At 39.2% G+C, this 14,919-nt stretch overlaps 1 protein-coding gene across 2 annotated transcripts; it reads left to right on the forward strand.

The window, feature by feature from the left end:
- The first annotated feature begins 6,675 nt into the window (after positions 1-6,675).
- On the forward strand, positions 6,676-12,203 carry LOC307269151 (high affinity immunoglobulin epsilon receptor subunit alpha-like). Of its 2 annotated transcripts, none has more exons than XM_080051996.1 (8): positions 6,676-6,867; positions 7,389-7,424; positions 8,510-8,767; positions 9,102-9,347; positions 9,509-9,643; positions 9,921-10,010; positions 10,617-10,715; positions 11,960-12,203. In XM_080051996.1, exons 1-8 carry the CDS (start codon positions 6,837-6,839, stop codon positions 12,001-12,003), a joined length of 939 nt encoding a protein of 312 aa, XP_079908122.1. In that variant the 5' UTR covers positions 6,676-6,836; the 3' UTR covers positions 12,004-12,203. The 2 variants fall into 2 exon arrangements, with proteins under 2 accessions (XP_079908122.1, XP_079908123.1); XM_080051997.1 differs by having other exon boundaries at positions 10,620-10,715.
- The last annotated feature ends 2,716 nt before the right edge of the window (positions 12,204-14,919 follow it).

The following is a 14,919-nucleotide window of genomic DNA, read 5'->3' on the forward strand; positions in this document are numbered from 1 at the left end:
ACACCCTTTTCGCCCATTGTTACTTTTAAATGAAAATTATTGACCATGTCTGTACTATGTCTTTGAGGTCATGGACCAAAAATACATTTTTCTACTACTACTACTACTAATAAAGTAACTTAACCTAACGGCACATGAATCGCTGTAAATCAAGTGCATATAATACATATAGAAATGTTACACAACTCTACATTTGACATTTGATACAATCTTGCCCCTCCCTCTGATTGTCCCTCCCTCCGTCTCTCCCCCACCTTATTTAACCAACGAGCCTCCTCTCAAGCTCCTCAAATGGTGCACACATTTAACTAATACACACACAATGGAAAGCCTAAATTTAAACAATAGTTCATTATTCCTACACCTTCCGAAATCCAGTATCACTGTCAAAAACCCTGGAATCAACTTTTAATAATAATAATAATACATCGGATTTACAAAGAGCTTTTCCAAATGCTCAAAGACGCTTAAAAACATTATCAAACTAAACCTTTTGTCTCTGTATAAAGTACATGAACATTAACTGTAACATTTCCTACTCAAACTTTGGTTGAAAATGTTTCTTTCCAACATGAATCGTAAAAATTTATATAATATTTACCAGAAACTGCCTGAGACGGAAGGACCAACAGGATAAAACATGTGTAAGCGATCATTTTGTCCGCCTGAGTCCTGTGCCTGTGCTGCACTTGTGGGAGCTGGGCGAAATGAGTTTCTTGTCAGTGCTGTGTGAGCATGGGGGCGGATCTAACAGGGCGGTTCAAATGAGGACATGGAGTCAGAAAGACAGAGAGACAACTGAAAGTAAATCGTGGCTTAGGTACTGTGAAGTGGAAACCTAATGAAAAACATTAAGTCTAAAAGTAAGTAAGTAAGTAAAAGTAAGTAAAATGTATTTATAAAAGCACATTTATAACAGTTTTCACTGACCAAAGTGCTGTACATAGTGCATTCAGTAGGCCAACATGGGCCAACATGAAGGTAAAATAACAACAACAACAATAGAAAAAATAAAGTTAAAAATACAAAATACATATAACCCGGACTTCCACACACAAACATATATAGTAGTGTAGAAGTCAGATAGCTAATGGGGAGGGAAAGCCAGGGTGTACAGATGGGTTTTGAGCCTTGATTTAAAGGCAGTAATGGAGGGGGCATCACGTATGTCAGGTGGCAGTTGGTTCCACAAGCGTGGGGCAGCTACCGCAAAGGCCCGGTCACCTTTTTGTTTTAGTCTGGATCGGGGGATGTGGAGAAGACCCTTATTGGAGGATCTTAGGGCCCTAGGGGCTGAGTGGGGGTGTACAAGATCCGCTATATAAGATGGGGCCTGACCATTGAGGGCTTTGAAAACCATGAGAACTGTCTTGAAAATGATCCTATGTTGTACAGGCAGCCAGTGAAGGGAAGCAAGAACGGGTGTGATGTGTTCCCACTTTTTTGATCCAGTCAACAGTCTTGCTGCTGCATTCTGGACTATTTGGAGGCGTGATATGAGGGACTGAGGGAGACCAAGGTAGAGGGAGTTACAGTAATCCAGCCGTGATGTAATGAAAGCATGGATAATTATTTCAAGGTTGTGATATGATAGGGAGTGCTTTATTTTAAAGATGGTTCTGAGCTGGTAGAAGCTGTTCTTCACTACGGATGAAATTTGTTTTTTAAAGCATAACTCGGAATCAAAAATGACGCCCAGATTTCTAGCAGATGGTTTGATGAATGGGGTTAGACTACCTAGGTCAGTGACGATGGGTTTTTTTAATTTGGAGGGGCTAAAGATAATGACTTCTGTTTTGCTGTTGTTAAGCTGGAGGAAATTATCCCCCATCCAGTCATTTATCTCCTTGAGACACTCTTGGAGCGTCTGAAGGCAGTCCCCGGATCTCAGAGGGAGATATAATTGTGAGTCGTCGGCATAGAAGTGGAATGACAGGTTATATTTTCGGATTATATTCCCCAGTGGGAGCATATATAAACAAAACAGGATTGGACCCAGGATGGACCCCTGGGGGACCCCACAAGACAGAGGAGCAGAGGAGGAGGAGTGCTGACCTATGGACACTGAAAATGATCTGTGGGAGAGGTAGGAGGAGAACCACTGCAGAGCTGAGCCCCTTATACCAACCCACTGATGGAGGCGGGCTAGAAGAGTGGGGTGGTCGACTGTATCGAAGGCAGCACTAAGGTCTAATAAGACTAAGATGGCGTTCTCACCTGTGTCTAGCGTGAGGAGTAAGTCATTAGACACTTTTAGCAAAGCCGTTTCAGTGCTATGGCGTGCCTTAAAGCCAGACTGAAAGGGCTCCAAGACATTGGCAGAGTTGAGAAATGGCAATACTTGAGAGAGGACTGCTTTTTCCAGAATTTTTGAAATGAATGGTAGTTTCGATATTGGACGGAAGTTATTTGGGCAATTAACATCCAGGTTATGTTTTTTAAGCAACGGCTGGACAACCGCGTGCTTGAAACATGAGGGAACAGTAGCAGAGACAAGGCAAGTGTTTATAATGATCAGAATGCTCGGACCGATGGTTTCAATGGCGTCTTTGATGATCTGAGAGGGGATAGCATCATTGGGGGATGAAGAGGGTTTCATGTGCTTGATAATATCTCTCAGATCATCAAGGGTCACTGGTGAAAATTTTTCAAATATAGCTGTAACAGCTGGGGGACACGGTGAAGTGCTGGAAGCAGAGGGGGTAAAAGACAGTTTTATGTTTTTTATTTTATCAATAAAAAAACTTTAAAAAAGTTTCACAAATGCCTGTGGATGACTCGACCTCTGGGGAGACTTTGGGGTTAATAATTGAGTTGATGGTACTAAAAAGGATTTTCGGTCTGTTAGAGTGTTTGTTAATAATATCTGAGAAATGTTTGGCTCTGGCTTTCTTAGCCGCTGTCTGGAAGGCTGCTAATGAATTTCTGAAAATGTCAAGAGAGATGGTAAGTCTATCCTTGTTCCATTTCCGCTCAGCTCTACGACAAGCCTGCCTGAGAGAGCGGGTTGTGTCATCAAGCCAGGGTTGAGACTTAGGTTTTGGATGTCTGAGTTTAAGGGGAGCAATAGAATCTAAAATGTTAGAGCAAGATGAGTTAAATAGAGACACTAAGTCATCAATGCTGCAAGGAAGCTCATTTGCAGTAGAAATGGAGCTAGCCACATCATTACTCAGGAAACATTCAGAGAGATGACTAGCAGTGAAAGAGTTAATGTAACGAGACAAGCGACCTGGGGACTTAGCTACAGACAGAGGGTTTGGTATGTTAACATTAAACACAATGGGTTTATGGTCAGAGATGGACGCATCCTCAATAAGCACATTGTCAACAGAAAACCCATACGATAGAATTAAATCAAGGGTGTGACCAAGTACATGGGTAGGCTGATTAATGTGTTGCAACAGACCAAACGAATCAATGACATGACAAAATTCTTTAACCAGGGGTTTATCCGGACAACAAACATGGATATTGAAATCGCCTAAAATCAACAAACGATCATACGATGTGATAAAATCAGATAAAAAGTCTGTGAACTCTTTAATGAAGTCTTTGTTTGGTTTAGGAGGCCTGTAAACCAAGGCGCACACTAAGGGGGTTGTAATGGATTCCACTTTTACGCACTGGATTTCGAAAGTGGAATAAGTCCCAACAGGTAGCGTCAGTAATTTAAAATTGTTCTTAAAAATCATTGCAATGCCGCCACCCCTTCCAGTGCTCCTAGGCGTGCTAATGAATGAGCAGTTAGTTGGACAAATTTCACCAAAAATTGATGACTCACCGGCTCCAGTGCTTATCCATGTCTCGGTTAAAAATAGTATATCCAGGTGTCGTTGAATGAAGAAGTCCTTCAGAATTAACGTTTTAGATGAAACAGACCTCGCGTTAAGCAGTGCCAGTTTTGCGGTGAGGTGTTCCGGGGTTTTTGGACATCGGGCGTATTCTAATGGGCGAATGTTGTGGAAATTCACACCGCCGCCTCGGACCCGCAGTCTTGGAAGAGCCGGGCTGACGGTTGTCGGAGTCCGGAAGGGAGAGATGAGGAGGTGGCAGGAGTATCTCAGGTCCCACGATCGTCGTGCCAGGTGGAGGTCTGTGCGCACTGAATAGGAAGGCCGACAGTGCCATGGGCGCGCGGGGATAACACCAGCCTCACTCCTAATCCTCACTCGAATGCCGCCGCGTTTGCCTCTACCCCTGCGTCGCTTCTTGCGGCGGGAGACACAGCAAGGTAACCGGCGAACGTATTCCGCGCCAGGGTAGATAAACGCCGGGTGACATCTGTCGGAGGAGCCAAGGCATCCGCTGTTTTGGATCTCCAGTGACTCTCGGATATGCAGGAGCATATGGCGATCATATGTCCGTATGGCGTCGGAACAATGCCACAGGAATAGCAGATAAAACACACACAGATATAAAAGGGATCTAACAGGTGGGAGCCGAACAGGTAAGAGCTGACGGCAGGCCGACAAACACACTGGCGCCATCTTGCTCCTTCCCTGCTGACGATATGATTGTAGATAAAAGTAGCTAACTTAACGGACTTTGTCAGACCTTGGATACTTTGACATGTTGTAACTTTAACAATAATTATAAATGCTTAGTCGAAATAATCAATATGTTCTGAATGACTAATGCTGGTCAACATTATAACCTCCATGAAGGAGAACTGACCTAATTCTCAGCTGGCTGTAAAAGTCTGTATCAACAAGTCTGTATGGATAGTAACAGTGGCTATTATGGCTATTAAAAACAGTGGTTTAGAAAACTGGTTTCAAATTGATGATTGATTATCTAATCTAGTTTTAATTTCATATACATATAATAAACCTGTGAGAAACTAAACTATGTATATATACACACACACACATACATATACATATATACACTGTTTGTCCTTCATTATATGTGTAAATAATGAAGGACAAACAGGATACAATGTGTGTAAGTCATTTTGTCTGCCATTGAGTCCTGTGTCTGTGCTTCCAACTGTGTGGAAGGAGTTTCTTGTCAGTGCTTTTTGAGCATGGGGCGGATCTTACAGGGCGGTTCAAATAAGGACATGGAGTCAAACCAGAAAGACAACAAAGTTAATCATGGCTTTGGTTCTGTGAAGTGGAAACCTAATGAAAAACATTAAGTCAAAAAGTAGCTAACTTAATGGACTTTGTCAGACCTTGGATACTTTGACATGTTGTAACTTTAACAATAATTACAAATGTCTAGTGGAAATAATCAATACGTTCTGAATGACCAATGCTGGTATTAAGTATACCCTCCATAGAAGGACTTGGCAACATTTTAAAAACACCTGTGTGTGTACTGTTCATCAGCAGCACAAACTGCATCCACAATTATCGTACAGCTGAATCAACATTATAGCCTTCATGAAGGAGAATTGACTTACTGTTTTGACATACTGTTGATGTGTATATAAATATATAAATCATTGTGGTGTATGTATGCACCTTGAATGGCCTTGTGTCCGAAATGTGCTTTATAAATAAACTTGCCTTGCCTATGTACCTCCCTGCTGTGAGATCATATGAACCACTCTACAGTAAAGGTGGCCCTCTGCTGGGCTCAGATGATTCTGCTTCTGTTCACCAACGTGTTTCTGTCTGGGTCGACACTGAGCATGTGCAGCTGCTACATAATACACTTGACAGCAAACCTGCCTCCTAAAGGCAAGAAAGTGCTTAACCTCAACTTTAATACTGCTGATAATAACTCTGCAGGTGTTTTTTTTTTAAAGATATATATATTTTTTTATTTTTTTTATTTTTTCTTATTGATAGTGTAGAGACAGAGTTGAAATGGGGCAGAGAGGGGAGTGACATGCAGAGAACGGCCGCGGGCTGGAATCGAACCTGGGTCCGCTGCTGGCCGAGGCCCATGGGGGGGACGCCCTACCAACTGAGCTAAGGGCGCCCCCGGAAACTCTGCAGGTGTTAAACTAGTCGCCACCTATAACATGTATTTCAAGGCAGCAGGATTTCAGTTATTCATTTTAAGAAAAAAAGTTCCTTGCAGGTGCAGGCAGGAAGGAACACAATATATAATGATGAGAAAGTAGGAACGTACAGGGAACAAAGAAATGAATCCAGTATATGTATCGTCAGGCTGCTACAGTTTTCTGGATCAATATAACTAGATGACACACCAAATTCAGTAACAAGTGTGTTCCAGTGGTGTGCATCATTTGTCAATAGCAAGGGAGGAGTATCTTGTCTGGAAGACGTTAACTTGTCAGAATCAGAGGTCAGCGATGTGGAGAAGCAGGGAAAGTATGAATCTAAATTGCCCAAAGGTATAGATCCATAAGTCTGTATGTATCTGGCCTGAGGCTGTGATATAAACCAGCGACATGACTGATGTATGTTGTGCACAAAGTGTTCCCTTATTTAGTTCATTAGGTGTGATGTTTTCTAAAGATATTTTTTTGGCATTTTTATGCTTTATTGACAGTGCAGAGAGACAGAGGTGAAATGGGGCAGAGAGGGGAGTGACATGCAGAGAACGACCGCGGGTGGGAATCGAACCCGGGTCTGCTGCTGGGCCCGGCCCGGGAGGGGGACGCCTTACCAACTGAGCTAAAGGCGCCCCATAGGTGTGATGTTTTATAGGCCATACGTTTTGTTTTACTAAATGTTGGGGGGGAGAGGGGGTAATAATAAAAGAAGCAGAAAAGCCTATTTCCTGCTAACTGCATGAGAGAAAACCACAACATTGAAACTGATACGCAGAGAGGAAGGAGGCGGGTTTGACTTAGTGTGAGACCTTTTAATGTTAATGTGCTGGTCTCAGATGGTCTCAGATGACAAAGATCTAAAATGGAGAAACGTTTGTTACAGTGGCTGCTTGGTGAGTAAAACTACATGTGTGTGCGTTTCCTTCCATATTTCGTCAACAATTAGGGCTAAACCATTTGAGCAGCAGGGAGTTATACAGTGAATATCATGAAACAGCGCAGATATGCAAGCAAAGATTATTAATTAATTTAACTTTTGGTAATGTGGCAACATAGAAAACACAATAACATCACTACAAGTGTTAGTATTCCATTGTTTAAAATACATAGTATTTGATTTTTCACAATATCTCCTGCCTTTACCTTGACTTGAAACATGTTTCAGTCTTAGTAGCTGCAGTTTGTTCTAACTTTGTTGCCTGCATGTTCGATACATTTCTCAAATTTCTGCACTTGAAACATTGGCAATAATTTTGAAAGACAGAAATAAATATTTTGCTGATACTGATATTTATTTATTTTCAAAGTTCAATGCATGTGGTACTACTATCACAGTGTGTCAGTTAGGTAGAAAAAAACTGATGTGTTGTTGCATGTTAAAGCTCAAACCTACCCAAGTGTAATTTCTCTTTAGTTCTGGCCTCACTGCTCTGCTGCACAGCAAACAACGGTAAGTAAATGTCTTCTGTGACAGCTGAAAAGTGATTTTCCTTACAGTTATTCAGTTAACAAATACAAAACTCTTTAAACTCATTAAGTTTTGATGCTGCAGTGTGTGTGTGCAGACTGGACAGCTAAAGTTAAAACTACAGGTAAATAAAAGGGGCTGCACTGCTTGAGTCACTGGCAGAAAAAAATAAATTGGTAAAGCTTTATAATATGGCCTGCAACTCAGTGTTATTCTTCCCTATTTACAGTGATTGGTAACACTTTACAATGAGGTACACAAAAAAAGAGTAGTTACCCTTTTAAAAAGGTAAGTTTACCTTTTAAAAAGGTAAGTTTACCCTTTTAAAAAGGTAAGTTTACCTTTTAAAAAGGTAAGTTTACCCTTTTAAAAGTTAAACTTACCTTTTTTGAAAGGTAAACTTACCTTTTAAAAGGGTAACTACTCTTTTTTTGTGTACCTTATTGTAAAGTGTTACCCAGTGATTTGTTGTAATGTATGTATATACAGTGACCATGTACTGATAGTAACAAGAACAACATGTGTTATTTGGAAAAACTGTAAACATTTCCTTTTACTCACAGATACCAATTATAATACAAAGGGACAGTCTGGAATGTGGAAGTTGTTGAGTTTGATTGAGGTGTTGTGGTGCTTTGAACCAGGAGTCTTGATCTCACAACAAAGGACATTGTGGAAGACAATCCCAGTCGATTAAGTACCTAACATCCTACTACACTGCACATTTTTATTCAGTAGTTCATACCTTAAAATGTATCTGTTATTTAAAAATATCTCAAGTATTAATTATTTTTAAGTTCCAAGAATGTTCTCCAACTATAACTTCACATCTTGTTTTCTAGTGCATCAGGAGGTCCTGTCCTGGAAAATTAGTCAAACCGTACAAAAAAGTTACGCTGTAAATTAGAAACAATTGCTCTGGATGTACTATACATTTAACAAGTGCGACATGCAACCAGATTTTCCTGTCTGGTTAGTAGTTGTAATATGAGGAATGTGGACTAAATAAAGTATTGTCAAAAATGCTAATTATCTCTTAATGTCTCTTTCTGTCCAATTTCCTCCAGCCTCTCTGACTGTGAGTCCCAGCAGCTCTCAGATGTTTAAAGGAGAATCTGTCTCTCTGAGTTGTGAGGATGACAGCTCTGCTGGATGGATGCCGAGGAGGAACACAAGCACAGGGAACAGGACTGAGTGTCAATACTGGGGAGAATCAACTGGTTCTTCCTGTAACATCAGCGCCATCATCCCATTGGACAGTGGAGTTTACTGGTGTGAGTCCAGAGAGGGAGCGACCAGTAACCCCGTCAACATCACTGTCACTGGTAAGATCAGACTGTGGAGTTTGTGTTGATGAAGCTGAGGGGAAATGGATGAAATGCTGGAGTTTTGTATGAAGAGGCAATTTTGATTCCCTAGAAAAATCGGATTTTGCGACTGTGTAGAAGGCTTGATTTAAAAATCAGTGAATATCTCACGAACCATAACCATATTTCACAGCCTAGGCTCTGCAAACGGGTATATACTAGCTAAAGTGGGGCAACTTTATTTACATACATTTTGTTTACATACCTAAAACTATTTATGAACAAACAATGTAAACAGAATATATTTTGAAGATATGCTTAAATAAATTGACACAACGGTCTCTGTGTTCAGATGGACCAGTGATCCTGCAGAGTCCTGTCCTCCCTGTGATGGAGGGAGGTGATGTCACTCTACTCTGTAAAACAAAGACCCCTCCCTCCAGCCTCTCAGCTGCTTTCTATAAAGATGGCTCCCTCATCAGGACTGAGCCTGCAGGTCACATGACCCTCCACCATGTTACCAGGTCTGATGAAGGCCTCTACAAGTGTAACATCAACGGTAGTGGATTGTCTCCAGAAAGCTGGATCTCTGTCACAGGTGAGGATGACAGAGGTGATCTCATGCTGTTTTCTAAATTGACTTCAACATTTGAACCAACACTAGAAATGTTATCTTTTCACCTCAACCTAAAGTTAATGAATAGTTTATTAATTTATTTTTTTCATGCACTTTTAAGTATCATTTTATGTTAATTTCAGAGAAACCCACCACTACACATCGACCTCCTGTTGCTTATTTCATGTTGCGGTATGCTGTTCCACTTCTCTGTGCGCTGGTTCTATTGGTTCTGCTGGTTCTAATATTGAAGCAATGCCTGCAAAGAAAATCTAAAGGTGAGACTCAGAATCAGTCAACAAGAAAACTAAATTTCAGCTTTACATTTTGATATACGACCATGAGCTGCAGTTCAGATTTAAAACAATTGTACATTTCATGTGTGTACACATTTTTACAATTAATGAAAGAGTCCATTTTACAAACTGTCCGTGAGTCAAATATCTATTAGGGTTCCCGTGGTTTACACTGGTCCATTTCAATTGACTGTATTCTAGTCTTGCCTTAAAAGTTTAAAATAATTCAAATTTCCTTGGTCAATTTGCTAAATTTCAGCTGCTGAAGAAGAAGATGGAGGTGATGATGTTACATACATTGATGTGAAAACAGCACGTAACCCACAGCAGCCAATCAGAAGTAGCAGAGGTAATGATGATTTTATTCATTGTTTCTCAGGTTGTGCCTGTGTGTTATTGTTCATATATCTTTTTGATAACCATAGACCACAAATATACCTAACATTTCTCATTTAAAATGAGGAACTGTTAGATACCTGCAAATAAATAAATTCTTAAGTCAGTGTCTGTTACTCAATAACAGTACCGGACAATATGTGTTGTGCTTTGCGAGTAAGACTGTTTTTTAAACCCTGTGGTGAATCTAACAGCCCTGTGGTCGTCCAGTTTCCTGTTTCTGATTAAAACACTTCAGCTTAACACTGCCTTGTACATGTTTCCCTGCAACATCATGAAAAAAAACTTTGAATTCTGCTTACATAAAATATATATTAAAAAGGAAATAACTGTTTTACTGTTGTGTTTACTCAAACGCTTTAAAGCTGTGTCTAATTGATGTTAACAGTAATATGGAGTTTTACTTAGTTAATAATTGTGTAGTTTCTTTGACACCCTGACATACAGGTATCAAGTACTCATATAATACTACAGCAGTAGTAACAAAAGCTAGACAAAAAGTACCTTAATCAGTTGTAGTATTTTCAGTAAAGTAACGTGAATGTCTTTTATTTCCCAGAAGACGATCCAGCTGTTCTCTACTCCACAGTGAGAGGAAGAGAGGACGTCAGTTATGGACAAATATTCTTCAAAGACACAAGATCGAACAGGACAAGAGGTACAGCTGCTATTTGTCTCCATCATTGACCCAAACTGTGCCAGACACGACTTCCCTCCATGTTACAACAAGCGGCATGGGAGGGAAGCTGATCATGGAAAATTTGCACATGCAACAATACAAAGCCGGTTTGAATAGGCTAAATAAGCTAGCAGATGACCCACGGTAGCTAATCTTGCTTGGACAAAATGTAAAACTCCTCCTAAAACATTTTCTTTAATCACCAACTGGTTTAGGGGGAAAAATGCGTTAGAAGATTTGATTGATCAGATGATTTTGTAGTCATATTTATTAAAATGGGTTGGCATTACAACATTTTGTTGCAATAACAGTTGCTGTACTGTGATGTCTACTGTTGACCACATAGCTCTAAATTTAAGCAAAACAAAATAGGACAAAATGATAAATCATTTTACTACTTTATACTCTAATAAGAAATGTGTATACTGGTGTGAGGCTCCATTAAAGTTCCACTGCCATGTTTAACCAAACATTCACTCATAATAGGTCAAATTTCAACAGGTTTTCTTTTTGATTTTAGAATTAGTGACATATGCATCATTTTAAAATAAAATCTAATAATAAATACTATTTTTAGCTACTGCCGCTGCACTTACTTTTGGTTTTAGTCAAACAGATTAGCTGACAAAAGGAAAAATATAAAATATCACCAGCCATGTTAACAAAGCAAACAAATAAAAGGAATGTGTAAAAAGAGGAACTTGTTTTCTGAGTATTGAACCACAGCAGCAGCTTCCTCCTGCTGTTTCCACTGAAGTGTTCTGACGCTTTTGAGGTTTCACACCAGTGTGATCAGCTTGTGTTTGTGTCCGGTTGTTTGCCCAGTTGTGAAATGTGTCCAAAGTTTTTAATAGAAGTGAGCAGCTTTGTGGGCATCAAGTTTCCATTTTCAGATAAATACCCTCCAGTTATATTTGGTGATTTAACATTCACAGAATATATAGAATAAATCTTATTGAATCATGTATACAGCATTATTAATAGTAATGCTCTTTATAATACTGACAAATGGATTAAATGTCGTACAGGACTACCCCAGTGAGTGAACTGAAATTGAACAAAGGTAAGACGTAAACTTTTAGCTTTTCTGTAGCAATGGAAGTAAACCGGATTGCAAGTAGTCACTAGTTACTGAGACCCGGGGAAGGGAGTTCAGTCCAGTTAACAAGTCCCTTGTTCTGCAACAGATTCTCATATTGTTTGATCTGTTTGTTTGTGCGCAGAGTTGCTACCAGAGCCAGAAGTTGTCTACTCTTCACTGAGGTAAACCCTCACATCCTCACACCTTCAGGCTGGTCCACCGACTGATTTGCAGCTGGACTGTATCTGGTCCCTGGAGCCCCTAGCATATTCATGCATGTGTTTTACTTACTAACTTTGTTGTAATAATAATATAGATAATAGTAAACTTGAGTATAGCACCTTTTATAGAAGAAATGCATCTCAAAGTGTTATACAATAAAAAAGTCATGCAATATAATGTCTTCCAGTTGTTTTGTGGATAATCTTATTAATACATTTACTGTTATTTATATTTTTTACTCTTTTGGCCACAGCACTGAACTGGTTTATCTGCATGATCAATAAAATCTGTTTTTTTTAACGTGTGGTTCTGTGGGTTTCACAAAGCTGTCAATGGAAAATTTGCTCTAGTGTTTGCTGTGGTGTACCGATTCACATCTTCTCTGCAGAAAGCAAAGAACAAACAAATGTAACCGCAACCGCAGCCAACACACAGCACAAGCATCGTTCACAGGCTAAAAACAGCTTTACTAGAGCATCAGGGTTTGAATGATCTTTTTTTTCTTTCGTCAGTTAACTATTAAGATTGTCTAGTTTGTAAAATTTATACAATTTTAGTTTAAAAGCCTTTTTAACATCATAACACTTAAAATCATATTGTTCTCTTTTTTCTTCTAACACATTCAGAAACACAGCTTCATTTAACAGGGCAGGTTCAGAAAAAAAATCCCAGCATTGAAAAAAGTTTTTCTCGCTTTCATTAATACATCTTGTGGTAGATTTTAGAGGTTGCAGGCTAAGCAGTTCTGGGGAAAATAGAGGCTATTCAAATCCACCACAATCTCATCCTAATTTGTAAATCCACAGTATGTGAAAAATGCATTTAAAAGTTTAACTGTGTGACAATTAGCCTTCAGTGGGATGATTTATTTCAATGATTTGACTTTAAAGCAGATATACAGTGTGCTCTTAAATAGTGGTACATCTCCGACTGCAACAACTTTTATCATTTCCCTGGCAGCAACAGCTGCACACATACTTCCATGGAAACATCCTTATTATTTTGGATACTGTTTAATAATCAAATCATGGCTCGTGTTTTTGGGCATCTTTTAAATCTTAAGAAACTCTCTCTACTTTATACTGTGCAGCATTTACCCTCAGGATAGAAACTGTTCTATCAGATCTAATGTCTTGCTTGTGAACATATTTGTAATTTTACAGCATTTAGGATCACTTTCCTGCAGGGCTTTTCTCTTATTATTGGCTCCGTCTCTGCTCAAGCCCTTCTCTCTCCTGTGCCGACTGTTTATTCTCCACACAGCTCTGCCACCTGGTGGTCTTCTGTCTGTACTGCATCTCCACTGTCCTTATAGTGTCACTATATCGACACAAGCACACAGGTATCAAACTAACACACAATCATCAATATGCAATAATTAAAACAAGGCGCCATTTTTCCTTTTCTATGATTTCTCTCTCCTTAGCCTCAGTCTGCTAACCTGATTATCCTGCAACACCAGCCACGGAGAAACAACTCCAAAGCATCAGGCCAAATATTTCCTTTTTTTTATTACCATTTTTTTCTATTGTCCATTTAAACCATATGCACAATAATTATCATGAATATGATTAATTAGGCTATTATTTAACATACTAATATACAATGCAGAAATGCATGTACCCAACTGCTTGAAAAAGGAGTTGTCAGGGTAACTATGACTCTCAATATCTTCAATAATTAATGACAATTCTCGATTTGTTTTTGCTGTATATGCAAATGCCCAGAAAAGCAAAATCTTTCTATACAAATAAAACATAAGAGAAAAAGAACCGAGTAATTTTAGTGTCATATTTGTACAACATCAGTGAACTCTGTTTTAGATTGTTATTTTAGCAGGCAAAGCAACTGGCACACACCGCAACATCGGCCAAGGCTCCTCAGGTCCACAATCCTCCTACTAGTATCTGTTTTGACTATAATAGAATAGAATGATAGAATAGAATACTTTATTGTTATTATACAATGTATGACAAGATTAAAATGAGCTTCTCTTAAGCTTCTTAAAAGGTGCATAAAAAAACAGACATCCACAAACATTGTATTCTTACCATAAATTAACTGAAGGGTCATTTGGTCATCATGCATTAAATATTAAAATGATTACTACTATTAACTTACATGGTATGTTTTATAATATATTATTATTATTTTTTTTTTAACCTTTATTTATACAGGTAAATCCTATTGAGACCGAAGACTCTTTTGCAAGGGAGACCTGTTTTCCTTTCCCACTCACACACACATTCATACACCGATAGCAGGCTAACTATCGACATTCACACGAGGCAAGGTGGGTGACGTGTCTTGCCCAAGTACACAACAACCATGACACAGGTGGCAGGGCGGGGATCGAACCTCCAACCCTTTGATCATCAGCCGACCCGCTCTACCAACTGAGCCACAGTCGCCCAAATATAAGATTATAATACTAGCAATCATTAGCTATTGTGAGCTAAGCTGCCATACCACAATAAATATTAACCGCAGGTGCTTGTCTTTATTTAATTCATCATTATGCTGACTAATTGGAAGTAAATAAACGAGAAAAAAGAATAATTTACGGTGAACTGTTGACGTTTTTGCCGTGCTGAATCTGATGTGAATGCGGCGGAGTCAAAAGTTGTAGATTGAGCAGCCGTGTTATGAATAAACCGCGTCAGCTTTCAAACATTTCTTTGAACAGCAGAAAGTACTTGTAAATTTGTATCTTAAAGTATGCCGGAGTAGTGTAATTTCAAGTGGTGGAAGATTAAGAGGATTCGAAACCATTCCAATAATGCCCTGAAAGAGCTGAACATTTTGATAGTTGAATGGTTTAAATAAACACAAGAAGTAGGCCTATGGATAATTACCTGAAAAAAAAGACTGCGATTGATT

Source organism: Ammodytes marinus (genome assembly GCF_949987685.1).
Source record: "Ammodytes marinus genome assembly, chromosome: 23".
NCBI lineage: Eukaryota > Metazoa > Chordata > Actinopteri > Uranoscopiformes > Ammodytidae > Ammodytes > Ammodytes marinus.

What these genes read in the sequence shown, in the direction of transcription:
- LOC307269151 (XM_080051996.1), top strand. Translation starts at nt 6,837, where the DNA reads ATGGAGAAACGTTTGTTACAGTGGCTGCTTG. An exon ending in GCCAATCAGAAGTAGCAGAG is followed by an intron (nt 10,011 to 10,616) that starts GTAATGATGATT and finishes TTTATTTCCCAG; the next exon opens with AAGACGATCCAGCTGTTCTC. An exon ending in AAGATCGAACAGGACAAGAG is followed by an intron (nt 10,716 to 11,959) that starts GTACAGCTGCTA and finishes GTTTGTGCGCAG; the next exon opens with AGTTGCTACCAGAGCCAGAA.